The sequence below is a fragment of the Protopterus annectens genome, chromosome 6.part0 (assembly GCF_019279795.1).
Source record: "Protopterus annectens isolate FY-2018-M chromosome 6.part0, PAN1.0, whole genome shotgun sequence".
Lineage (NCBI taxonomy): Eukaryota > Metazoa > Chordata > Ceratodontiformes > Protopteridae > Protopterus > Protopterus annectens.
In genome coordinates this window covers 6,075,045-6,101,485 of record NC_056737.1, presented here as the reverse complement: position 1 = coordinate 6,101,485, position 26,441 = coordinate 6,075,045, and the positions used below count along the sequence as shown (strand labels likewise).

The 26,441-nt window shown below is 42.5% G+C and overlaps 1 protein-coding gene across 1 annotated transcript in view; it reads right to left on the bottom strand.

Annotated features, from left to right (window-relative positions):
* The window catches only part of SART1 (spliceosome associated factor 1, recruiter of U4/U6.U5 tri-snRNP), a 1,154,259-nt gene that overhangs the window by 647,463 nt on the left and 480,355 nt on the right, over nucleotides 1-26,441 (bottom strand). Inside the window, exon 9 of the mRNA XM_044073787.1 lies at nucleotides 7,848-8,054. Coding sequence (XP_043929722.1) covers nucleotides 7,848-8,054 — 207 coding nt within the window. The remainder of the gene's footprint in view (nucleotides 1-7,847; nucleotides 8,055-26,441) is intronic.

The following is a 26,441-nucleotide window of genomic DNA, read 5'->3' as shown; positions in this document are numbered from 1 at the left end:
TAAACATTTTTGTGCTCTACTGTTATCAAAAAACAGCTGTTTAACAACAATCTTTCTAAGCTTGTACATATTAGCAAGGTAATCCCTTATTTTCTGCTTAGCATTCTGCAGTTGATCCTCTTCTTATTCTGTGAAATTTCCCCTATTCTGCAATACTTTAACAGTTGTAAGTCCCTCTAAATAATTCTTACTTCTTAACATAGTTCCCTTTACTTTACTTCCACCGTATTTTTAAACTCCACCTTAATTTTCTGTCCTCTCTAACAGCTCCTGAGTAGTCTCAACTGCCCATTCCTTAAATTCCTCTCTTTTCAACAGATAGGTGGGAAAGCGCCAATGTCTCATTTTTATTTCATTACTCTGTGCTTTTATTTTACCTATTATTGGCGCATGATCTGAAACAGTTATTGGGTGAGTATCAAGAGCTTCAATTAAATGCACATGTTCCTGTGAAATGTAAATTCTGTCTAGCTTAGCACAGTTTTTATATATCTGGGAACAATATGTAAATTCATTCCTAACTCCTATTGCTGAATTCACATCTTCCATGCTAAATAGTTTCATAAATTTCTTCAAAATCTTCCCTCCTTTGTTATACGTTCCTTTCTGGCCCCCAGACACATTTTCACTGCTGCAAATCAAATTCAGTCCCCACCTACAAGTAATATTCTTTGCTAAAAATTGACTATTTCTCCCAGAAATTTAAGCAGCTCCATTATAGCAGTTTTACGTAGAAATGTAAATACATGCCAGTGTAATCCTCCTCCCTTGCCAGTAGCCCCTTAGCACTTCAAATCTGCCATTACCTTTATCTTCTTCTATCACTATTGGAGCTCCTCTTGCAATATACACACTCCTCTTTTCTTTTGTTGCAGGTATTCCACTGAATAACCATACTGAAAACCTATCTTTATCAAATTCACATGTTCAGTTCTTTCTACGCATGTCTCCTGTAGCAAAGCTATTTGCACTCTACATTTTCTAATATAGTTCACTATTCTTTCTTGTTTGTATTTATCTGTAAGGCCATTTACATTTAAAGACAGCAGAAAGCACCATTACATTAAAAAGTTATTATTCAAACCTTTTATGTACAACACCTTTTTTGTTAAATGTCTAGTTCCAGCTTTTGTGTTACATGCATACAATGTTTGGTAGGTTGAACTTTTGTACAGTTGTTTCTTGTCATACCCATTTGTACCTATGTCACATCTATAAAACTTTGTTTTAAAGAAAGCCCTCAAAAAAAAAAAAAAAAAAGCCCACAAACTTTTCACAAAGCTCGAACTAATGCAAACTGGGTCACGGAAAACAATGATATAACACGGAAACCACTTTAAGCCACTAATACACCCCAATACCCCCCAAAACCTATTAACTTAATACTAACACACAAATATGTACACCTTCAAATACTGACATTTTACCCTCCCAATAGGAACAAAAGTCCCAAACTGACAGGCGCACTCGCAGGCTTGTGACTTATCTACCTTGGGGAAAACCCCTGAATGCTTTCAAAGAACATAACCTCCTAGCCAGTTCCTCTCTTTTGCCTCAGCCAATCATTCTCCACCAGACTGTAGCAAGTTTCACTTTATCAGATTGTCTCCATGGTGACATGAGAACCAGGCAGCCAGTTTCTCTATCATTGTTTCCATAGAAACATGAAGACCAGTTGCAGAATTGTTACTGAGCATACATGTATTTGCTGGAAAAAAACTCATAATATTCAATGTTCTTTTTAACTTACTTGCTCTCTCTTAAACATGTTACTAAATCAATCTAAGGTCATTAATCCAGTTATTCCCATGCGAGAATGAGAGAAAGCACATTCATTTTTCTTTTATCATGCTTTTTAACCAGGCTTTTTTTGTACACTGCAGTGCCTACATTTCTTAAAATTGTGCAAGAAAGGGAGAATGAAAAAAAAAAACAGCAGCACTTGTTTACAATCCCTGTTATACTTAAAAATAGCTGAAAAACATTTTACTTTATATCATGTAAAGAAAACCACATGCCACAAAATTGGTACTATTTAAGAAAAAAATCTTTACTTATTAACTTTCTCCCTCCTCTTCCCCTCCCCAAAGTATTTTTCCTAACACTAATGACATGAAGTAGGGCATATGCTTTAGAGTCCCCCACAAGTCCAACAAATTTTGAAAAAGTCCCAATATTTCCAGATTTTCTTGTTCTGTCATATTTCACAATATAATTATTGCAATATAATCCCATATTAAGTTACTGGTTTTATAGGTTCATAGGTATAGGTACATATACTAGGCTAATGAACACCAGAGCCTTTATAAGCCTAGCCATGCAATCCAACCCATGTGTATCCCTATGTATCATGAGCAATTAGTATGGGGTATGTTAGTTATGAAGTTTCTACAGAGGTTATATGGAGGAAGGTATGTTAGTATGGGCATCTGTCTACATCTGTGTATCAGAGAAAACAGGGCCAAATCCTGCGTGAATTTCTGATTTCCCATCCATTAGTCAAGGTTACACAAACAGGGTTAGGGATGGACTCTGCTTCACATGGATGGGGATCCTGTTTCACAGCATGGGGATCCTCTGAGATACATATCTGTCTCCCCAACATGTCTTATTTATGTCACAAGCAAAATTTAAATCCTAAGATCTAGTGGGTCTGATGCTGTTCATTTTGTGTATGTGCAAAAGGTCCATCAGAGCTGGATCTGAGGATGCTTTGTATGCCAGGCATAGATCGCCTGTCAGTAACCTGTAGAAGACAGCACATAGAGATAGGGGATTAAGACAGTCTGTATAGGACAACGTGTTTATAACCCCAGATTCTGCTGGTAAGGAACCTTTGTGGGCATTCCCACTGTTACATATGTCTGGTCAGGTAGCCTCACAAATGTCAGTGGCTAATCTTTCTCAGTATTTTAGCACTAGATACAAACTGGGGTTTCTAGCAGATAAAGTTAGATTAAGCAAGTTCCAGTGTGTACATTAATATGTCATTACAAAGATTTAAATGCCTTAGCTTTCCAGTTGGTGTTTCATTAGCATCAAAGTTAATCCAAACAGCTGCTGTTCAAGTATTTCAGGGCTTGGAAGGTGTTGTATATGTAATAGATTATGGGTAGCATTCATAGTCATTACATTTAAATGCAGCAGGTATTTGTATGTGTTCTGAAAAAGCACATCTTTGAGGTGATACAGAGATCACAGTTGCATCAAAACAGAGCAGTTAAATGTATTTATTTATTTTTAATTTTTTGGGTCTCCCGTGGGACATCATATAACTGACCTAGTCCCCAGTGCCCCAAGTCCACGCCAGGGCTACCAGCTTTATATCCTACCTCTTTGAACTTACTGCAGCACTACTGGTACCAGTTGTGGATCCAAAGTGTGTCCTGGGGACTCTGCCATCTCTGCTTCCATTGTGGGAGGGGATTTTTTATTTATATGCCCTGCCCGCTTCCCTGCCCTACCTCCCACATCTACTGACTATGTTCAAGTGCAGCTCCCCTCTTTGAACCAAGCCTCCCATAAGGGAGCATAATCACTGAGTGCCCCCTAACCAGGAAAGGCATGCCCCTCCCATCTCTGCCACTCCATCAGTCAACCAAGCTGATAACAACCTGGATCAAGTGGGACATATTTAGGTCTTTATCCCTCTATGCAATGGGAGCAGCCTCAAAACTGCTACAATAAGTTTAAGAAAATCTTATGCAAATGAGAGAATAATAAGATGCAAAGGAAAAATGTGAAAATAATCTGTGACTATAATGCAAATGAGGTACTTCTCCTGCCTTTTTGTGATTCATAGTCACTTTTTTTTCCACTGTTCATCTCCGAAATCCTGTCTCTGCTTCATTTCCAAAGTACTCTTGATTCTTCTAGTCAACTCTCATGCTTCCTTCCTTCTCTCCAACATTTTCCATTGAAAATTTTGAAAAGGTTTCACAGGCACAGTCCCTTTGTAGTCTTTATTAGCAGAAGAACTAGCAGCAGAATCTCCTTCTGTTTCACGGCTTACTTTTTTGTTGGACAAACCTTTGTATTTCTTCCTTAGCAAGTACTTCATCAAAAAATTATTTTGTCCCTCCAGGGAAGAATACCTTGAAGATAGCTGGGTACAGCAGTTTGAATCTCACACCTGCACCTCAACATTCCCTGAATAGTGGGATATACTTGCTCTTCTTCTGTCTCATGTAGAATGAGTAACCATTCTCCACAAACACTCTGCTGTCTCCCACATTTAGTACTTTGTCCTTCTGCCACAGTTTTGTCAGAATCAACTCCTCCTGCTCATAGGATTGCATCTTTAGCATTAAAGGTCTAGGTTGCTTTCTTATAGCCAGGTTTGGAGCAGACACACAATGTGACCTTTCAACTAACAACATCTGCTGTCAAGTTGCTTACTTGTGCTTTCATAAAATTAATGCAGTCTGTTCCTTCCAGCTTCTCTGGTACAATTGAAAATCTCAGGTTTTCCCTATGTGCTCTGTCCTCTAATTCTATTATGTTTTGAAATATCTCTTCCTGAGCACTCTCATATTCAGCCAGCCTTTTCTTCACTTCGACCTCTGATTTTTGAAGCATTACCACATCATCTGAATATCTGTTTAAAGCTTCTTCCATTTTTTTTCCAGACATTTGTTGTTTGTGTTGATACACTCCATCAATGTTTTGTTTATTTCAACCAGGTCAGTATGCAGTTGTCTTATATCTTCCTGTTGGTTACTGGAAGTCATGTCTGAAGTCTGCATTGCTTTTTGCTGAACAGCTGCAGAACTTTCCAGTGAGTGTTTCTTATAGGTTCATAGGTAGGTACTACTCTATCGGTCCAAGGGCCTAAAAGTAATCCTAGCCGACAAAGTTCCCTGGCTTACGCCAACCCAAGAAAGTTTATTTCCTGTGCCCCTGTCGAGCAGAGCCACAGAAGTGATCCCCTTTTTTTCCAGGTCTTCTGTATTTCTAACATCCAGGCAGTGCACTTACTAGCCAGTTACTAAAATTCACCCATAAACACAAGTCTACTGGCCTGCTCTGCTCACTGGGAGAACTAGAAATAAGCTGTTACTCAATGTGCAGCAATCTTTGAAGTCCCACCATTGTGCAACTTTTGTCAGTTTTGGACCAGCTCTTATACCTGCCTAAGTAAAATGTGTTTTCTCTTCCTTTAATCTTACCACTTCCTGCTTCCCTTATGTCTATGCAGCCTGTTGCCTTTAAGTATTTCTTTAGGAGCCTTCCCTCTTTTACAAGACTTCTACTTCCTGGCACTCTTTCTGCCTCTTCTCTTTTAACAATAATATTCTAATCACCTGTACACACTACTACTTCCTCCTGAAATTTTGCTATTGCCCCTAAAATTCCTCATTCTCTCTACTGTAGCTTTAGGAGGTATACATACTACCATGATCGAAATTTTAACCCCAGCTATCAACGCTTTGATTTCTACACACCTGCCGTTCCTGCTTTCTATAAGACTGTCTCTTTCATTTAAACACACAGGTATGCACAATTCATATTTGGGAGGTGCCAGCCTACACTGAGACATCTACAGAGCTCTCGCATTTTGGCTGGCTAGGTAGACATCCTGTCCACCTGGTGCCAATTCCCACAAATCATAAATACCATTGCAAAAGTAATCCATACAAGTAACATTTTAGGTTACAAGGCAGTGAATCTCACAGAACAAGAGAAGGAGCAATTGGAAAGGACTAAAGGGAAAGTAATGGAGTATTTGGACAATACTAAGAATTTAGAAAGGCTGCTGTTTAGCAACTACTTCTGATAACTCCAGAGCACAAAATCTTTTGGCATGCTCAAGCAACAGAAAGTAGAAAGGGTCGTTCGCAAACTTAGCCTTATGTCAGGAAAAATAACCAGGGTCATATGGAGTTATTTAGCACTATTTCAGAAATTCTATGAAAATGTGTAAAAAGTCAAGGAACAGGGAACCTCAAAAATATTTCCATTTGTGCCTTTTCTTGAAGTCTTAATTATGCCATGGTTAGAGGATGATGAGGCTCAACAATTAATAACCAGGGTAGGATGAGATTAGGTTCATAGATTAGTACTAGGCTAACTGTCCTTGCGAGCCATTTTAAGCCTAGCCAATTATCCTTCGTGAGACTCAAACCCTGTACCTTGTGTGTGTAAGGCAAACACCTTAACCATTAGGCCACCCTCCCAACTCTGTCAATCACAAGTTTACCATCTTCTACCAAAACCGTCCCCTTATAACATCCATGGGTAGAATCGTACTTAAACATATAGGCCATGTACTTTGGCTCAATAAAAGGGTTGTTAATGGCAACAATGTCCACCTTTCCACACTTTAAAGCAGCACGGGTTACCAGATGACCAATGTGGCCAAATCCATTAATTCCAACCTTTACCATGATGCCAAAAATGTAATTCCATTGCAGTCTAAAAACAACCTTCTGCAATAATCAGATAACAATGTTGCATAATCAACAGGGAAGAGTCCGAGGACTCCAAGGCTAGATGGTATTTATGTGGAAGTTAGGTGGGAAGAAAGCTGTAAAGATCTGTAAGATTTGTTTACTAATATTTTATTTTGGGGGGGGGGGTACCAGTATGACATTATGAGACAGTTAGCAAAAAGTTTAATGATACTGGTTGCCAAAAACGCAATTTGAAGAAAATGGAAGTCAAAAACTAAACCAACTTAATTGAAGTTCTAAATAATGTAATAGAAATTAACAATAAAACTGGACATGAGAGCACTAGAAAAGGGAAGAAACAAATTACAGAGAAATAAAAGGAATCTGAGAACAGTACACGCAAAATAATGCTCAGGAGGAGGAGAAGGAGTTAGATTTAAGGGAAAACAAGAATTGAGCAATTCATGTAATGCAGTGAATAAAAAATTGTTAAAATAAAGCATTTATGTATACTACATGAAAATGATGATGGGAAATGCTACTATGGTTCATTTTCTTTCCTATTAATGTATGTGTACCCACGTTGTGTGATGACTGAATAAACACATTTAAAAAACATTTTAGGTTACAGTACCCTACACAAGTTTATTACAAACTCTTGTTTCTGAAGCTGCTCTCCCCTTACACTTGGGTAAGAAAGAATGTCATATTACAGTTTATTATTTTGGACATTACTACTTTCTTACAAAAATCTATGCAACTATTGATACAAAAACTTATCTTCCACTAACAGCCCACTCCAGTGGTATATAAAGGGATAGAGCTCTGGCCATGCCTCATGCAGCCAGAGTATGAACAGTGGCTTACCAATCTGCTGGAGCTTGACAGGGGAGGATGGATGTGAACAGTTGGTGTTCTCTCACTCACACATGGAGGAGGGATGTGGCTATGGCTTGCCACCTGGGTGTCACTTAGTGGCAACACTAGATCTCACACCCATGGCACATTTGTGGGTCATGCAGTGCCACAGTGTATATGCATAAACCAGGAGATTCAGAGTGCGGAGGCATGATCCATATGTTGGCAGCATACACTGGAGCTCAAATAATTGCTTGGTCGTGCTCCACTAGGGAAGGATTAGGCCGCACTGCAGGACAAGCAATGTGACAGATTTCCTACTACTCAAATCTCACTGTCGAGGCATAAACAGCTAAATGGGGCTTCCTGGCCATGAATGAATGAGCTGTAAGCTTTTGTCTAGCACAGGAATGTCAGGCTCCTGGCACAGGAATCGAAAACGGGCTAAATGAGTGCAGGTAGGGGACACATTAGGCAAGGTCCTGCAAACAGTACAAAAAATGAGTTTACCTACAAGAAAAATTGCTGCAAAGTTTATTACAGAATGTATTTAGCTCCTTGCATCAGAAGTTTCTCCATACACTCCCTACCACTTACCATTTCTTCTTCAGTATAAAACTCAGAAGCCATCTTCAGTTTGGGCATTTCAAGATTTTGGGCTCTGTTTCGAAGATTTTCCCGGATTTGCTGAAGCTCTTTCTCCCATGTTCCATCTGCTGTTCCTCCTGACTCCAGCATGAATTTTTTCTTCTTCTCCCCTTCAATTTCTTCATCATACTTGGAAAGAACTGATTTGTGCCGGAACTATGAAAAACACAAAAAATAAACCAAATAAATGTGTTGCAAATGAAACTAGTGAAGTATTAGCTCTGTAATCTCAATTTTTTATACTCACTTCCATTGATTTTCTTTTCAAAAAAATTCAATTTTAAACCCTTAAGAAGCAATTTCATGCATCCAACTGCTTTGCAATCCATGTAAACTGATAAAAACTACTGCAAACCTGCTACTTTACTAAAAATATAGAACTGTAGAACATTCTACTTTAGAAAGTTGATATGCAGTTATACATTTTTATAAAGTTTTACAACTATATAAACCCACCCCTGTAACCCTGTATCATAGGATCACAGGACGTTACTAGGCTATTGGCCCTGAGGCCCTTATAAGCCTAGCCAAGAGTTTAGCCCATGGATAAACAAATCTGCACTCGATGCCCCTTGTCCAGTAGGGACACTGGTGGAATCCCAGGGATGTATTTTCTATTTCCCATCCAGTTATCCAGATTGTGCATAAAAAGGGATAAAGAGAAAGTCTGCTTTATGTGGAGAGAGAGTCTATTACATAGATGGGGGAGTCTCTGGGACACAAATCTGTCCTGCCAGCAAGTCCTATTTGAAGTTTACTTGCACTGTTTATTGACTCTATGGACCAGTATACCTACCCTGTTATCAAACAGTAAGTAAATAAATAATTACTTAACAGTTATCAGTTCATTCATTCTTTACTTATAAGTCAGAAAACAAGATATTTTCAAAACATACTACAGCTTCTGAAAGAGCTAGTAATTTCTAAAACAATTACAGCAAAAAAAAAAAAAACAAATACACAAAATCTGCAGTAAGAGAGGGAATACATTAATTTTAACAATAATTAGGCATGTTGGTATGATGCACTATCAAAATTTATGCACTCTTCCTTTCCTTTTCAAGGCCACCATTTCTGCTGGTGATTATGAGCGGCTGGGCATATCTTATAACAGAGCTGACACGAACAATCTCAATCAGACCTGTGCACTACTTTGTGCCTAACCAGCACTTCTGGTTTCTCTCTATCTTGTATCGACTAGAATCAGCAGTGAATGTTCATAGATGATCAAGAACTACATAAGAGACTTAAATGACAAACTGGCACATTAGAAGGCAAATCGAATAGCAACACATTACATTTACCAACTGGAGGAGAGAAACTCTACAATGTTTCTGCCCTGTGAGTTCTCAATGGTACTGAATTAACTGGCAATGTTTGCTTTTTTTGACTTGTGCTATTCAGCCCACCTTACTAACTATAAAGCTTTTTCATCCTCAAAATGAAGGGCTGCTAATGCAATTCTTTGCTGCTAAAACAGTCCAAGAGAGGCTATATACACTCCAGGCTGCAACCAATATACAGCAAATGATACTAGATAGAGTTTCATATTATTAAGAAACCACATTACACAAATGGTTTTGACAAGATACACCCCAATCACGGATCCAGGACTATCTAGACGTATTTATTCTTTTCTGATGGCATTTGTTCCTACAATCCTCCAAAATGTGCAAACTAAATAAGGGTATACTCACTTCTCTGGGTCCTAAGGGAGGTAAGGAAGTGACTGTCACATCCATCCTTTAAAAAACATGCCTAATTTTCATGAGCTTGCAAATTAAAGACCCAGTTCCTTTACCCTGTACCTTTCTGGGAAGATTGCAGAAAAAGTGGTTGCTGTTGTGTCTTTCAGCTTTTCCCGGTTAGGGATCGCCACAGCGGAACTCTGGTCCGCTAATGATTGGTAGTAGATTTTTACGTGCCGAGTTGCCAGCTCTGACGCACAACCTTCAACGAAGGTACGCCCATTCATGCATGTTCTCAACACAGAAGACGCTCTAGCTGAGAATTGAGCAGGACAACGTCTTACTGTGAGGCGACAACGCTACCGCAGCACCACACAGAAGATGCTCTAGCTGACAATCGAACAGGACAACGTCTTACTGTGAGGCGACAACACTACCGCAGCACCACCACCGCAAAGTGGTCTATGTGAAAAACTTAAGAGCAACATCAGATTTCAGGGAATATCACATTACTAATACTTCCCTCGTTTGTGTTATCATGAAGCAAGTCTTGCCGTGAGGGATCAATGGTGTCTGGCCTTCCAGACTCAAGTTCTGACATTCCTGAAAGAAACTTTATTGGGGTTCAAGACCAGTATAAGTATTAAGGTTTAAGAATACATGGGACATGAAACAGGCATGCTGTTCATTCATAGCTTTCACAAAAGTGGAAAGACCCATACCAAGGGAAAGTGTACTACACGTCCCATTAGAAAATTACTATACCCTCAGGAAAAACGTGTGTTTGAATGTGTGTGCGCATGCAAACACATACATACATAACCACATTGTACATAAATATATGTATACATATACATAGATTAGGTGCTAAAAGTTCAAGAAGGGTACGTGCACTCTTTGGAAAGTTTAAAGAGGGCAAGAGAACTCTTCAGAATAGTAAAAATTTAAGTGCTATTAGAGGGAAGTATATGTTGATTTTTAAACTGCTGCATCTCAGAGAATTTTCCTTTCTGCACAGTAAACGGATCTCAGAATTTATATATATATATATATATATATATATATATATATATATATATATATACACACATATACATACACATACAAGGAAGGCCTGCTTCTGCCTGCTGCAAAAATGTTTTAATGTGTAACAGCAAGTTTTTGCTGTCCCTTTTGCATTTTTTTAATTTGGCTGAAGAACATTTAAACTTGTGTAGTTTTTGGACTTGGATACCAAATGTTCTTCCAACATACCTCCAAATAAACATATATAAAATACAGCAGTGTAAGAATTTACCATAACAGTAGATGTCCTAATGATCACTGTTGCAGTATTCCTGATGTATGGGCTGTCACCACTGACATCCAGCTGGGGAACCAAAACTTTACCTTCCCCTAGGTTGTACATATGACACATGACCTCAGCTCATATGCACGTGTACATAGATGGATGTATGAGTGTGGATTCTCAGACTATTTCCAAGCCACTACCCTGAAGACTACCGAGAGAGGAGACTGGTCAGCTAGGAGGGGTGTAGCTCACATAGGTAAGAAAACTCCCCTGTTCCCATGTAACCAGAGCAGAGGTTGGGACAGAGGAATAGGAAAGTTGAAGTGAGGTAGAGAAGAGGGGATGGAGGGTGGAATAGAATACTGCAACAGTGATGAACAGGGCATCTACTGTTATGGAAAGTTCTTACACAACTGTACTATGTCCTGACTGAAATCACTGTTGCAGTATTCCTGACATATGGGTGATTCCCAGAGCTGAAGGAGAAAGGAAGAGTGATTGGCTATTAAGCAGAAGAGTTGCTCATCAGTCCAGACAGGACTGACCTAGCAAAGGCTGACCTGCACCTGAAGAAAGCATCAATTTTGTAATGTTTGACAAAGATTCTTACAGGAGGACCAAGTGGCAGTCTCCAAGATAGACCTAGAGTCTATTCCTTTGTGAAATGCCCCTAAGGAAGCCACTATCCAAGTGGAGCATGCTTTAGGGTAGGGAAGGTAAGGTCTTACTATGGTGGGAGTAGCAGAAAGAAATAGTCATAGAAACCCAAGTTGCAATAGTCTGTTTGGATACTGGAAGGCCCAGCCTGGAGCTCATAAATGATACAAACAGTTGGTCAGTCTTTCTGAAGGACTTGTTCAGATAAAAATCAAGAGTTGTCTTTGAATGTCCAGAAAGTGTAATATCCTGTCCCTCCTATTTTGTGGAAAGAGGAATAAAGTGGGAAGATGAATAGCCTGACTGAGGGATAGCTTGTTCACTACCTTAGGCGTGAAGGATGGATTAGCCTGAGTCACACCATCCTTGTGAAAATTTAGAAAAGGGGAAATGGCCATGATGGCTTGTAACACTCCTAGTGGAGGTGAGAGCCAAGAGAAGTTTAGTTTTCCAAGTACAGAATTTTAGAAAAGCAGAAGATGCTGGTTAAAAAAACTGGCAGTGTAAGCTTTTCAAGCACAAAGTTAAGCTCCCATGGGGAGATATGGGTTTCTTTGGTGGGTTGAGATGCTGGACTCCCCTGAGGAAAAGTATGACAGCCTCCCTAACATAACTGGAGGTCTAAGAGGGAAGCAGGCACTGGTAGCTGACAGGTGAGCTTTGGCAGAACAGTAGGGCAAAATTGATAGAAGCAGTTCACACAGATATTTTAGTACAGAATGGACTTGTGACAAGAGTGTTTCCTGACTGTTTGTGACAACAATAACAGTACCATTTCCATTTAGCTGTGTAAGGTTTTCTAGAAGTTCAGTCTCCTGGCTTCCTGTATGACTTGAACAACCTCTTCATAGAAGAGGTGTCTGAGGAATTACAATCTTATCATCCATACAGTCAAGTTGACAAATGGAAGATTTAGGTGGAGCAGCAAACATTTCTTAGTTATCAGGGCCAGTTGAAGAAGAATTTTCTTGTAATTTCCCTTTGTAAAGTGAAATAGTAGGGGGAAAAGTACAGTTGTGTACACTTACCATAAATGTAGATGTTCGAGTGTATTCACTGTTGCGGTCATCACACTTGGGTTATCCTGCCAGGGGTAGCCCTCAGTCAGCCCGAATACCAGAGGCTCAGTATGTCTGCGTTGGTTGCTGTCGCTCCAGGACTGACGTCAGGTCGTCAGTGGTATAAAAACAGGCAGCCAACGCCATTACATCAGTTTTTCTTGCCCCAAATGTCTGGAGCCCCCAAATACGGAGCTAGGTTATGGTGGAAGAACACCACCAGTAGAAAGTAAATACCAAAAAGCACTGTAATGAGTGAGGAAGAGAAAGAGAGGGTGAGAGAGACAAGGGGGGTGGAGGGTGGGAAACCAGGACTGCAACAGTGAATACATTCGAACATCTACATTATGGTAAGTGTACACAACTGTACTATGTTCTTCGTGTTTCACTGTTGCAGTCATCACACTTGGGTTGATTCCCAAAGCTGAGATAAAGGATGTAGGCAGTCAATAAGTGTTGGGGATGGCTGGTATGCCCTGCAGGACTGTGGTTGCAAAGCCTGCCCTGGATTTGGACAAGATAGGGAAGGTAGTAATGCTTGGTGAAGGTATGAATAGAACTCCATGTTGCAGCCTCAGGATGTCCCTGGTAGGGACCCCTCTGAGAAAAGTTGCAGAGGTGGAAGTCGCCCTAGTGGAATGTGTCTTGACCCCCTGTGGGGGTGGTTTCCCATGGTGTTTGTAACAGAAATGGATATAGTGTGCTATCCATTTGGAAATGGTTTGTTTAGATATGACCTTGCCCTCTGCCCCTGCTGTAAAGCTGCCTAGTAGCTGGTCAGTTTTCCTAAAGGGCTTAGTCCTATCCAGGCAGAATCTGAGCTGTCTGTGCACATCTAAAGAGTGCAGGATCCTTTCCCCTTTATTTTGAGGCTTAGGGAAAAAGGTGGGCAAATGAACAGATTGGTTGAGAGCCACACTGGACACCACTTTAGGCATGAAAGTTGGGTTAGTCCTGAGGGAGACCCTGTCAGCATGAAAAATTATGAAGGGTTCCACAGCCATGAGTGCTTATAGCTCAGACACCCTTCTAGCTGAAGTGATGGCCAGAAGTAAGGCTGTTTTCCAAGAGAAGAATTTTAACTCTGCTGAAGCTGCAGGCTCAAAGGGGGGTAGTGTGAGCTTTTCCAACACAAAGTTAAGGTCCCAAGCTGGGGTAGGGGCTCTTCTGGATGGCCTTAAGTTGTTAGCCCCTCTAAGGAAAGTACAGTTTTGTACCTACCATAAATGTAGATGTCCGAACTGGATAGCATCTGCAGTCATAACAACTGGGTTGTCCTGTCGTCAGGCAGCCCTTCGGTCGGCCGGATTCCAAAGTCCGGGTCCGGCTTCGGCTGATGTCACACTTCACACGACGTCATCTCTGTTGGTCTTCAGGTATAAAGGCATCAGCCGACGCCATTTTCCTCAGTGTTTCTTGCCCCAGATGCCAGTTGCCCTCTTGGAAGGCTAAATTTTGGGTAAATGCCAATGTTTCCAAAAGATAGAAGGCAAACACAAAAAATAAGCATGTATGTACATATATACAAACAAATACACCATAAGAGACTCCCCCCCGCCAGCTAGCTATTAGGAGGGTAAATACCCTAGGAGTACCACAGAGGGGAAGGAGGGAGGGTAATCCTGACTGCAGATGCTATCCAGTTCGGACATCTACATTTATGGTAGGTACAAAACTGTACTATGTCCTTCATGGATGCATCTGCAGTCATAACAACTGGGTAGAATACAATAGCCAACTAGGGGAGGAGGAAAAATAGATTATGGTGTGGTTAGGATCCCTTGCAGTACAGCAGTGGCAAACCCTGCTCGGGATCTGGAATACAGAGGTAAATTATAATGCTTGGCAAATGTATGCACGGAGGTCCAAGTAGCCGCCTCAATAATGTCCTTGGTTGCCACTCCTCGTAAGAAGGCTGTGGTAGTGGCTGTTGCCCTTGTCGAATGAGGCCTTATGTTCTGTGGAATTGGTTTTCCATGAAAGGAGTAACAGAATCGTATGCAATTTCCTATCCATTTGGAGATTGTCTGTTTGGAAATCGCTTTTCCTTCCCTTCCTGTTGCATAGGCTACAAACAGCTGGTCAGTTTTCTGTTACTTTTGTTTTGTCCAGGTAGTAGCGTAGCTGTCTATGTACATCCAAGGTATGCAGCATTCTTTCCCCTCTGTTTTGTGGGTTTGGGAAGAAGGTAGGTAGGTGGATTGCCTGGTTTAAAGACACTCTGGATACCACCTTAGGCATAAATGTAGGATTAGTCCTCATGGACACTCTATCTTGGTGGAAGATTAGGAAGGGTTGTACTGCCATTAGGGCCTGAAGTTCAGAAACCCTTCTTGCTGAGGTTATTGCCAGTAGGAAAGCAGTTTTCCACGATAGATGCTGCAGGTCTGCTGTTGCTGCTGGTTCAAAAGGTGCAGTGTCAACTTTTCCAGCACAAAGTTCAAATCCCAAGCTGGCAATGGTGGTTTCCTAGGAGGTTTTACATTCTTGATCCCTCTGAGGAACTGCCTGAGTAAAGGATGTGAAAAGACAGGTGGATCAAAGCTGTATTCTGCTGAAATAGCTGATGCATGTATCTTGATGGAAGAATAGGACAGGCCTGTATGTAGAAGCTCTGCCAAATACTCCAGAATATTAGCAATGTCTATATTGGACACATCTTTTCCTCTTTCAGCACTCCAAATGACAAACCTTTTCCATTTTCCTGCATAGTTCCTTCTTGTTGAAGGTCTGCGGGCTTCAAGGATAATGTCTTTAACCCTTTGGGAAAGCTCTGGATTAGTTGCTGCTATGTGATATTCCATGCAGTCAGTTGCAAAGTTTTTAGGTTTGGATGCATGATGCTGTAGTTGTTCTGGGTTAACATCAAAGGCATCAGGGGTATTGGCCATATTTTGTCCCGAGACATGCTCCTCAGCAATGGGTACCAGTGTTGTCTTGGCCAGTTTGGAGCTATCAGGGTTATCCTTGGACGTTCCTCCTTGATTTTTAGTAATACCTTGTGTATCAAGGGAAGAGGTGGGAATGCATATGCTGTCAGACCTTTCCAGCTGAAGGAGAGCGAGTCCACTTTCCATGCAAGTGGGTGGAACGTTCTTGTGCAGAATATTTTGAGCTGGTGATTGAGAGGGAAGCGAATAGATCTATCTGTGGCATTCCCCATTTCTTTGAGATGGCCTTGAAGATGTCCGGGTGTAGCATCCATTCGTGAGCATCCGAGGTGGTTCTGCTTAACATGTCTGCTAGAGTATTCTCCTTTCCTGGTACGAACATTGCCTGTAACTGGATGTTGTAGCGGAGCCAGGTTCCAAAGGTCCAAAGTCATTCTGCATAGGGGTATGAATGAGTGCCTCCCTGTTTGTTGATGTACCACATGACTGTGGTGTTGTCTGTCCTTATCATCAAATGTCCTGCTTTGAGGAATGGTCTGAATTTTTGGATTGCCAGCTTTACTGCCAGCATTTCTTTTAGGTTGATGTGCAAATGGAGCTGGTCCTGTGTCCACAATCCTTGTACGCATTTGTCCAGCATGTGAGCCCCCCATCCTAGGTCTGAGGCGCCTGTTGTGATGGTTTGGCTTGCTTGATAGTTGTGGAAAGGTAGGCCTGGATTTGACTGGCATGCTTGAGCCCACCATAGGAACTCCTGTTTTAGGCATGGGATTAGAGGAATTTCTGCTTCTAGGCTGTGCCTGTGTTGGGACCATAAATTCTTTAGGTACCACTGTAGTTTTCTCATATGTAGTCTGGCATGTGGAACCAAGATTATGCAGGATGCCATGAAGCCCAAGGCCTGTAGAACTTTTCTTGCTGTTAGCTTGTTCTGTTTTGTTAGTGCCAAGAAGTAAAGAGGGAGTTCTTTTTGTTTTTCTGCAGTTAGGAATGCCATTTGTTTTACTGTGTCCAATTCACCAAGAATGTCCTTGTTTGGGATGGTATCAGCCTTGACTTTTGTAAATTGACTGTGTATCCCAGTGCTTGTAGCAAGTAAATGACCCTTTGTAAATCTGTTGTCAGCTTGCTTTTGGTGTCCCCCTGTAGCAGACAGTCATCCAGGTATGGGTAAATTTGGATTCCCTGTAGTCTGCAGTGAGCGATTACTGATGCCAGGCATTTTGTGAATACTCTGGGCGCAGTAGATAAGCCAAAGGGCAATGCTGAGAATTGATAGTGCTCTGATCCTGCAAGAAATCTGAGGTATCTTCTGCAAATTGGTCGTATGGGGACGTGCAGGTATGCCTCCTTGAGATCTAGAGTTACCAGCCAGCACTCCTTGCCCAGCATGGGAAGAAGTTGCTGGAGGGTCAGCATTTTGAATTTTGGGACAATGATGAATGTATTTAAGATGGACAGGTCGAGAATAGGTCTCCAGCTTTTTTCCTTTCTTGGAACTAGGAATAGTCTGGAGTAGAATCCTTTGCCTTGTTCTGTTATTGGCACTTTTTCCACAGCTCTCATCTTTGTTAGTTGCATTATCTGCTGTAGAGCTTCTGTTTTTTGATTTGGAGGCAGGTTTGGCATTCCTCTTTTGACTGGTAAAGTGTGGAAGTGGAACCGGTATCCTTGGTCTATGGTTTGCAGAATCCACTTGTCTGTTGTGATATAGTGCCAGTTTTTTGAAAATAAGGTTAATTTTCCGCCTAATGGTGCTGCTATTTGTTCCCTGGTAGGCGGAGTTAGAATCAAGTCACTGTGCTGTTGTAGTGGCAGTGGCTGTGTCTGTGCCTCTGTTATTACCTTGCCACTGTCGTCTTCTGTAGGCACCCCCTCTGGATTGATTTCTGCCTCTGGGACGTCTATTCCTGCCCCTTTGGGATCTTGTGGAGTCAGGAAAGGACCAATTTTTGGCAGGCCAGTTCCTGCTAAACCTTGGGGGTTGAACCTGCAAGAAATCTTTAACTGTTTGTACAGATTTTGCCTTTTCTTCCATTTTCTTCATTACCTGCTGGGCAGGTGTACCAAATAAACTGGCCTTATCCATAGGTGCATCTAATAACTTAGCTTTAACATGATCCGGTAAGACCTGTTCCTTCAGCCATGCATGTCTTCTTATCACTGTGCCAGTCATGGCTGATCTAAATGAAGCCTCCAGTGCATCATAGCCACATTTTAAGGAATGGTTACTAACCTGTTGTATGTTATTTACCATTTCTAATATATATTTCTTATCTATAGAGTCATCAGAGGATAGCTTTTAGTTAACTGATCAAGCATAAACTCTTGGTATTGTATCATGTGAAACTGACAATTTAAAGCTCTAGCTGAGAGAGTAGCAGAGGTGTAAACCTTTTGCCCCATCTGTCTAAAGACCTGGCTTCCCTTTGAGAAGGAATAGGGTTTTTGCTGTGGTCGAGGCTGCTGCCTTAGGCCCCTGGGATATGGTTTCGGGTCTGCAAGTGGGGCCTTGTATAAGTGGTGATGAGTGTCTGGAACCCTGTAAAATCTGTCTGGTTTGACAGGGGCTGGAGGTAAGGAATCTGGTGCAGTGCAGACATCATTAAATGCATCGTCCACAACAGAGAGGACAGGAGGTATAGCTAAAGGCCTGTGTTGTGGTAGGTGCAGAAAAGTCCTAAGTCTTTTTCTGGAATCTGAGAAATCCTGTTCCTGCCATTGGAATTGTTCTCGCATGGCATGTAAGGTTTCCCCAAAGGAGAATTCTTCTGGTGGGGAAGCAGCTGGAATGGATTCTTCAGCATCTGAGTCTTCATAATTGGAGAAATGAGCCTCTGGCTGGTCTGTAATATCAGAGTCCTCCGGGGAATTATCAGAGGACACAGGCGCGGGGGCTCTGCTCTAGGTCTCTTTTGTGGGGGCTGAGAGGCCCTGTCTGGGTGAGATTGAGATCCCTTAATTAAGGATATTAAATCCTCTGCCAGAGTAAGCATTTGTGAACTAGAAGTGGGCCTAGTAGAGGGGGGCTTAACAGGCACTGATTTGGTAGATTTGGCTGCTTTAGCCCTGGCAAAGGCCTTAATAGACATGGCTGCAGGAGGCCTAGCAGCACCACGTGCTGGGGTAGAGACATCCAAAGGGATGGTGTCTGATAAGTCACTAGTAACCACTGGAGGTAAGATTTCTGAGGCCGTTTCAAGTAAGGTAGCAGGAGCCTCAGTAGTAGTCATTGATTCAGCTGTGCTTTGATCAGTTTTCTCGGTTTCGCCGAAACCGAGACACTCGCGTTTGCTTATCCATGGTTTCGGCCGAAACCGCGGACCGCGAGTGTCGGTCTTTTCTTTGCGTTTTTTAACAATCTGGGTAGTCGGAGGATCCGACGGCATAATGTACGCAAAATCTGAGCCGAAAAACTGTTCAGCAAACTCCGACCGACGCCTAAGCGTTCGTCGGTTGAATGAGGCACAGGCTGAACAGGCTGCTACGTCGTGGTCTGGGCCTAAACAAGGCAAACAGTAAGAGTGGAAATCTTTATGAGGTATTTGTTTCCCACAAGTTAAACAGTTATTGACTTTTTCTGACATCGGCTGAGGCAAGAAAGAGTCCCCAACGGGGTACTTAGCTTTTAGAAGTCTTCGAAGTAGTATTCAGAAGTAGTAATCTCTGGATCTGACCGACAGGCATTTGCAAACAGCTTCTGCTTCGGGCGCCACGCGGCAAGAAAGACTGAGGAAAATGGCGTCGGCTGATGCCTTTATACCCGAAGACCAACAGAGATGACGTCGGGTGAAGTGCGACATCAGCCGAAGCCGGACCCGGACTTTGGAATCCGGCCGACCGAAGGGCTGCCTGACGACAGGACAACCCAGTTGTTATGACTGCAGATGCATCCATGAAGGACATCTGATTGATGAGAGGGTGAAAAAAGAGAGGTGGCTCTGTGTTGTAATGAGCAGAGATGGCAGAGGCATGAATTTTAATCGAAGAGACGGATAGGCCCCTGTGAAATAGGTCTGCTAGGTAATCCAGGATGAGAGGTAAGGGAGAGGGCTGTGCTGGTTCAGCTCCTTTAGCCTGGATCCAGGAGGAATACCTTTTCCACTTGTCAGCATAGGATTTTCTAGTGCTGGGACATCTGGCTTCATGTATAACGTCCAGGACTTGTTTGCTTAGGCTGGCCACTGGAGGAGAGGTCAAGGAATAAGCCAGGCTGCCAGGTTCAGGGTCTGCAATTGCGGATGCAAGATCCCTTCTGCTGGGTCAGGAGAGTTGGAATCTGAAGGAGGTGCCACGGAGGCAACGGTGACAGACTGTGAAGTGGGTACCAGTGTTGGCGTGGCCAGTCTGGGGCAATCAGGATTGCTCTTGGTTTTTCCTCCCTTATTTGAGTAGTACCCTTGTAAGAAGAGGTAGAGGGGGAAATACACAGATGGAAAGGTTTACCCATTGGAAGGAGAGGGTTATCCACTTTCCAGTCCTTGCTGTGAGGTTCCCTGGTGCAGAACTTGCTGAGCTGGTGGTTGTTGTGGGAGGCAAATAGGTCCACCTTCGGGACCTATTCCTTCCTTTTCCTCCACCCTTTTGTCTTTGGGCTTTGGGAATCAACCCATTGTGTAAGGACTGCAACAGTGAAACACGAACATAGTACAGTTGTGTACACTTACCATAAATGTAGATGTTTGAGTGTATTCACTGTTGCAGTCCTGGTCCCCCCATCCCCCTTTTTTCCTAAGGCACAGACTACATGTTTATTTTGTGGATGGTGTGTTTTCAGGGATTTTCTTTTCCTGGTCTAGTCTTCTTTGGGTGCTCCGGACAGTTATGGTAAGAAAAACTGAGGAAATGGCACTGGCAGCCTTCCTTTATACCTGACGTCCTATCGTCAGGTTTATGGCCAAAGGCAGCTGATGTCATATACGAAGGCTTTGGTATTCTGGCCAACTGTGGGCTACCAGGAGCCAGATACCACATTTTGTAAGGACTGCAACAGTGAAACATGATGAACATCGTAGAAATTTCCTGCAAGAGTGCTTGATTAGGATGTGCAGGTAGGCCTCTTTTAGGTCTAGGGTGGCTAACCAAGTATCTTTGGATAGCATAGGAAGAAGCTGCTGGAGGGTGAGCATTTTGAATTTTGGTATCACCTGGAAGGTGTTTAGAATTGAAAGATCTGGGACTGGGTGCCAGGTGCACTCTAATAGGCACCAGGAAAAGTATGGAATAGAAACCTTGGCCTATCTGGTCTGCAGGAACAGGCTGTATTGCCCTCATGGAGAGTAGATAATTAACTTGGTTTTGGGCCACTGCTCACTGGTTTGTAGGAAGATCTGGGAACCCTTTTGGGGTTGGTAGTGTGTGGAAATAAAATTTGTACCCCTGGGACACTATGTTGAGGGCCCATTGGTCGTTGGTGATGGAGGCCCAGTTTTTCGCATGAGAGACCAGTTTTCCTCCTAGGGGCAAAAAAAGGTGGGCAGAGGTAAGGGGTGGAGTTGAAAAGTCACTGTGAGTTCTTGCCATAAGGGGGTGGCTTACCACTCCCTGTTTTAGAAGTGGAGGTACTCCATTGCTTAGATCTCTGCATTCCCTGGGACTGCTGTCTGGGGGTGGTCTGCTTCCCCTAGGTCTAGTCTGAGCCGGCCTTGGGGGAGCTGGAAAGTACCAGTGCTTGGAGGGGCAATGCCTCCTGAATCTCGGAGGCTGGACTTGCAAAAAGTCTTTAACTGTCTGCATAGATTTAGCTTTTTCTTCCATCTTTTTTAAAACCTCTTCTGCCTTGGTGCCAAACAAGTTGTCTTTGTTCAATGGTGCGTCCAATAATTTTGATTTGACATGGTCTGGCAAGGTCTGTTCCTTAAGCCAAGTATACTTTCTGAGTACAAAACCTTTGACTGCTGTCCTGCAGGATGCTTCAAGGGCGTCAAACCTACATTGCAGGGTATGCTTAGTAACTTGGCTTGCAGAATGCATGACAAGCTGGAAAGGTAGATAATTTTTGTTCAAGAAGTTCCATTGTATGTTGTTGGTATTTCAACATGTGGAACTGACAATTTAATGCTCTAATGTCAAGAGTTGCAGAGGTGTATACTTTTTTACCCCATCTGTCTAAAGCTCGGAAATCCCTGTCCAAAGGAGTGGGATTCTTAGCTGTAGTTGCTTTTATTCCTTTAGGTCCTTGGGAGATTACCTCTGGGTCAGCAGTAGGATTTTTGCAAAGAAATTTGTAAGAGTCAGGGACTCTGTAATATCGGTCAGGTTTCCTGGGAGCAGGTGGTAGGGTGTCAGGAGTTAAACTGGATTCCATGAAAACATCATCCACAACATCCAGGACAGGAGGAATAGCCAAGGGTCTGTGCTGTGGTAAATCTAAAAATTCCCTGAGTCTCTTTTTGGACTGAGGATAATCCTGGCATTCCAAATGAAAATGCTCTCTCAAAGTATGTAGGGTTTCACCAAAAGAAGGGGGAGAGGCCGAAGGAATGGATTAGAGTTGTCGGACTCCTGGTCAGATAAAGCTGCTGGGAACAAGTCTCTTTTTCTTTTAGAAGGGGTAGGCTGGCTTCCCCTAATAAGCATAAGGTCTTCTGCCATTTTACGCATTTGAGATTGAGGCATGGAAGCAGGTGCTTGAGCTTGGGTCATTGTTTTTTTAGGCGTAGTTCGCACCCTGGACCTTAGAAACTTGGTAGTTTTAGAAAGAATTTAAGATGCGAAAGAAGTCGTTGGTTTATGTCATAAATCGGTAGTGTGAAGAACTTCTTCGGAAGCCGGTGGCTACTCAGCGGCTCCGGACCCATCCAAGGTAGAGACATCCGCAGGATCCTTAGTCGAAGAAGAGACTTGGGGCATACCGGACTCTGGACGGCTCTCGGTAGCGGCCTGCAAATCCACTGAAGCGGGCATCAGGGGCTGTGAAAGCGCCTCACTGAGTACCGGCGAACTGGCGACTAGCTTAACAGAAGCATTGTTGACAGTTTTGGACCTGTGCTCTGTTTTTATCCTTATGTTTTTTTGAAGATCGGTAGTCGGATGGCTTACCAAAGCCATTTTGGAATACAGAGATCGAGAGCGAAAGTATTTAGCTACGATAAGGGCCCGACGACGTATAGTTCTGGCGTTGAACAAAGCACAAAATCGACAGCGAGGGACGTCGTGGTCTGGGCCTAAACAGGTGACGCAGTAAGAATGGAAATTTCGGTGTGGTATTTGCTTTCCACAGGCGAGACAATTAACTTTTTCTGACATCGGTTTGAGCAAGAAAAAAGGATCCCCCAATGGGGTAATTAGCTTTAGAAGACTTCAACTTCAAATTTGGAAATGAAAACTCAGGTAGCGGCCGACCGGAACTCGTGTGAACTGCTTCTGCTTCGGGCTCCTTGGCAAGAAAGACTGATGTAATGGCGTCGGCTGCCTATTTTTATACCACTGATGACCTGACGTCAGTCCTGGAGCGACAGCAACAGACACAGAAATACTAAGCCTCTGGTGTTCGGGCTGAATGAGGCTACGCCTGGCAGGATAACCCAAGTGTGATGACTGCAGCAGTGAAACACGAAGAACATCCAATGTTATTGTGGCCAAAAGGGTGTCAGCAGTGCTTTGAGAATTTTTGGAGAAAAAAGCAGAGGAGTAAAAGCACAGAGGAACTTCCTGAAAAGGCATCTGTCCCCCCCAGGCTGTGGGACAAGGGTCTTTGAAGCAGAAACGGGGGAAGCTCATGGTTGAGAGGTGATGCAAAGAGGTCTATCTGAGGAGTGCCCCACTGAATGGTGATCATCTGGAAAACCTGGCTGCTCATCATCCATACATAGGAGTCCTCCAGGAAGACCCTTAAAAGAGTCTGCTAGCACACTCTCCTGAAGGAATATATTTGGCAGTGAGCATGATATCCATCTAGATAACCAAGTTCCACAGCTCCTGTGCTAATCTGCACAGCTGGTAAGACCTGGTGCTTCTCTGTTTAGTACCACGAAACTGGTGTTGTCTGTGTACACTACGGGTGGGCCCAGGTTTCCAAAGGTGGGTGAAGGCCTGAAAAGCTTGTTTCGGAGTCCTCATTTCTTCAGACTGACATATTCCTTCAGGAACAGAGGTTGCCATTTACCTTGCACTTAGTGTGATGTTGTTCATGCCCCCCATACTTCGTCCATGGTGTCTGTGTGAACATGTTTATTTATTATTTATTTATTTTACATTTATTAACCGGGATAGTCCGACTGGCTATATGTCCATTTTCAGCGGAGGCCCGGGGAGAAAAGCTCCAACAAAAACAGCAACATAAACATAAACAAAAGACAAAAACAATGTACAAAAGTATTGCGTTGCTTGAAGAAGTGACGAAAAACATTTTAGAACATGGAGTCAGAAGTTGTCATAGGAACCACAAGCTAACATCGTTAGTAAGTGAGAGTGAAATGTATTAGTTAGGAGGAGAGAATTATGGCTAATACATTGTATAGGGTGAGGATTAGCCAGGCTTGGTACAGTAGCAGGACCTTTTTGACCCCAGGTGTAGTTTGAGCTTGGCTTTGAAGTGATTTAGGGAAGAAATTGAGGTAATCTCAGGGGGTAAAAGGTTCCAGGTTCTACCTAGGGAGTTGGACAGGAGAGAGTCACCGGCTAGGTTATTAGTTTTGTAAGTCTGGATGAGGACATTGTTGGAAGAACGTAGTGGTCGTGGATTGTTATACAGGGTGACTAGGTGTTTGAGTGAAGGGGTGTTTTCAGGGGTGTATATGATTTTGTGGGCTATGATCAGTTGGTTGTATAGCACTAGACTAGGAAGTTCGAGCCAACCGAGCTGAGTTAGATTGATGCAGTGATGTGTTCTAAATGGGAGCCCAGTGGCAAATCTGGCAATGTGATTGTAACAGGTAGTACGTTTATTTAGATTGGACTTATTGTTATTTAAAAGAAGAGGGGATGCGTACAGGACAGTAGAGAGAAGATGAGAACGGGCAATGGCTACCTTGGCTATGGGAGTTAGAAAGTTCTTTAATCTGTACAGTGGACCTAGTTTTTTATTGATGGTTTTGATCAATTGGTTAACGTGTAGGTCAAACTTTAAGTGGTTGTCAATAGTGACACCTAGAAGTTTAGTAGATGGGTTAGGAGAGATAATTGTGCCATCTTTGGATTTGATTGTGAAGTTTATGGGGAGGGACTTTTGTGTTGGTAGGAATATAAGCATTTTAGTCTTTTTGGGGTTTAGAATCAGGCGGTGGTTGGATAGCCAGTTTTCTATCGTGTTAAAGGTTGTTTGGGTACTTAGCTGTAACTCTGTAGGGGATGTAGCTGAGCAAATTAGTGTTGAGTCGTCATGATTTGATGCAGTTAACTTTAGGAATGGCAGTGTGAAGATCATTGATGAAGATGGAGAATAACAGAGGACCTAGTATGGACCCTTGTGGAACACCCAGGTTGTTTGGTAATAGGGTGGAAAGTTTAGACTGCCAGAGTACGGCTTGTTGTCTACCACTTAGGTAGGAATCAAACCATTGAAGTGATTTTAGATCTAGACAGAGTGATTTTAGGGAGTGGATTAATAGTTGGTGATCCACCATATCAAAAGCTTTGGACAGGTCCAGGAATAGGGCTGAAGAGATATGGTTGTTATTACGATGAAAGTTAATGGTGTTAGAGAAGGCTAATAGGGCTGTAGTGGTGCTGTGGTGAGGTCTGAAGCCGTCTTGAGTGTCTGCCAGGAGATGGTTGTTTATTAAGTGGTGCATGAACTGTTTTTGGATACATTTTTTCCATTATTTTGGCTAGGGGAGAGAGTATGGCTATTAGCCTAAACTTGGATAGTTCAGTAGAGCCTCCCCCTTTATGGAGAGGGATGACATAAGATATTTTCCAGATATTAGGAATATTAGCTTCTATTAATGTGCGATTTATAAGTACTGAGATTGGATAGGCAATGACGTCAGCAGATTTTTGTAGGTATTCAGCTGGAAGTTGGTCAGCTGCGAGTGTGGTAAGTTTTAGTTTTCTGAGTAAGGTGTGGATAAATGATGTAGCAATTGGTTGGAAGCTATATAGTGGAAGATTTTTAGAGGTGGAGCTGTTTGGGCTGTAGGGGCTAGGGGGCAAGTTGCTAGCTAGGGTGTGGATAGTCTCGGTGAAGAAGCGATTAAAACTGTCTGCAACTACTTCCAAAGGTTTATCGGTGAGGGCCTCAGGTACAGGGGTAGTCATTTTGCCAGGGTGTATTAGATTGTTTAGTCCAGCCCAGAACTTTTGAGGGTTATTTTGCTTAGAGGATTGTAGATTACTGTAGTATTGTTTTTTGTCAAGTAGTGTAAGTTTTTTAGTTTCATTCCTAAGTTGCCTGTATTCAATTTGATCCTGAGGGAGTTTAATAGTTCGCCATAAAGCCCAAGCTTTGTCTCTGAGTTTAATTTTAAGCCTGGTCTCTTTTGAGAGCCATGGTGCAGTTTTTGGCTTGGTTTTTTTTAGAGCGGATGGGTGCATGAGAGTCAAGAATCTCAAGGAATTTTTTGTTAAAGTACAATACTGCTTCTTCTAAGGGGAGGCGTTCTAGCATAGACCAATTGCAGGATTTTAGTTCTAGTTGGAATTTGGTTAAATCAAAATTTTTTTTATTTCTGACATGTCTTAGTAGAGGTTGGTTGAGGTTGCATAATTTCTGCTTGATTATATAGGTGAGATGGTGATCACGTAGACCATCAAAAGAGGGTAACATATGTATACAGGTTGGGGTGATTGTTAATGAGTACCCAATCAAGTATACTTTCTTTCTGGTTGGGCTTACCAGTTCTAGTTGGAGAGTTAATAACTTGCTTGAATGAATGCAAGTTAAAATGAGTGGTAGGAGATTCAGAGGAATAAGTTCTCCATGTTGAAGAGGAGGAGGTGGCATGAATGGTAATCCTGGGTGGAAGATGACTTGTACCTTTCACCCAAGCAGCTCTTTATTGAGACAAGGGGAGTCA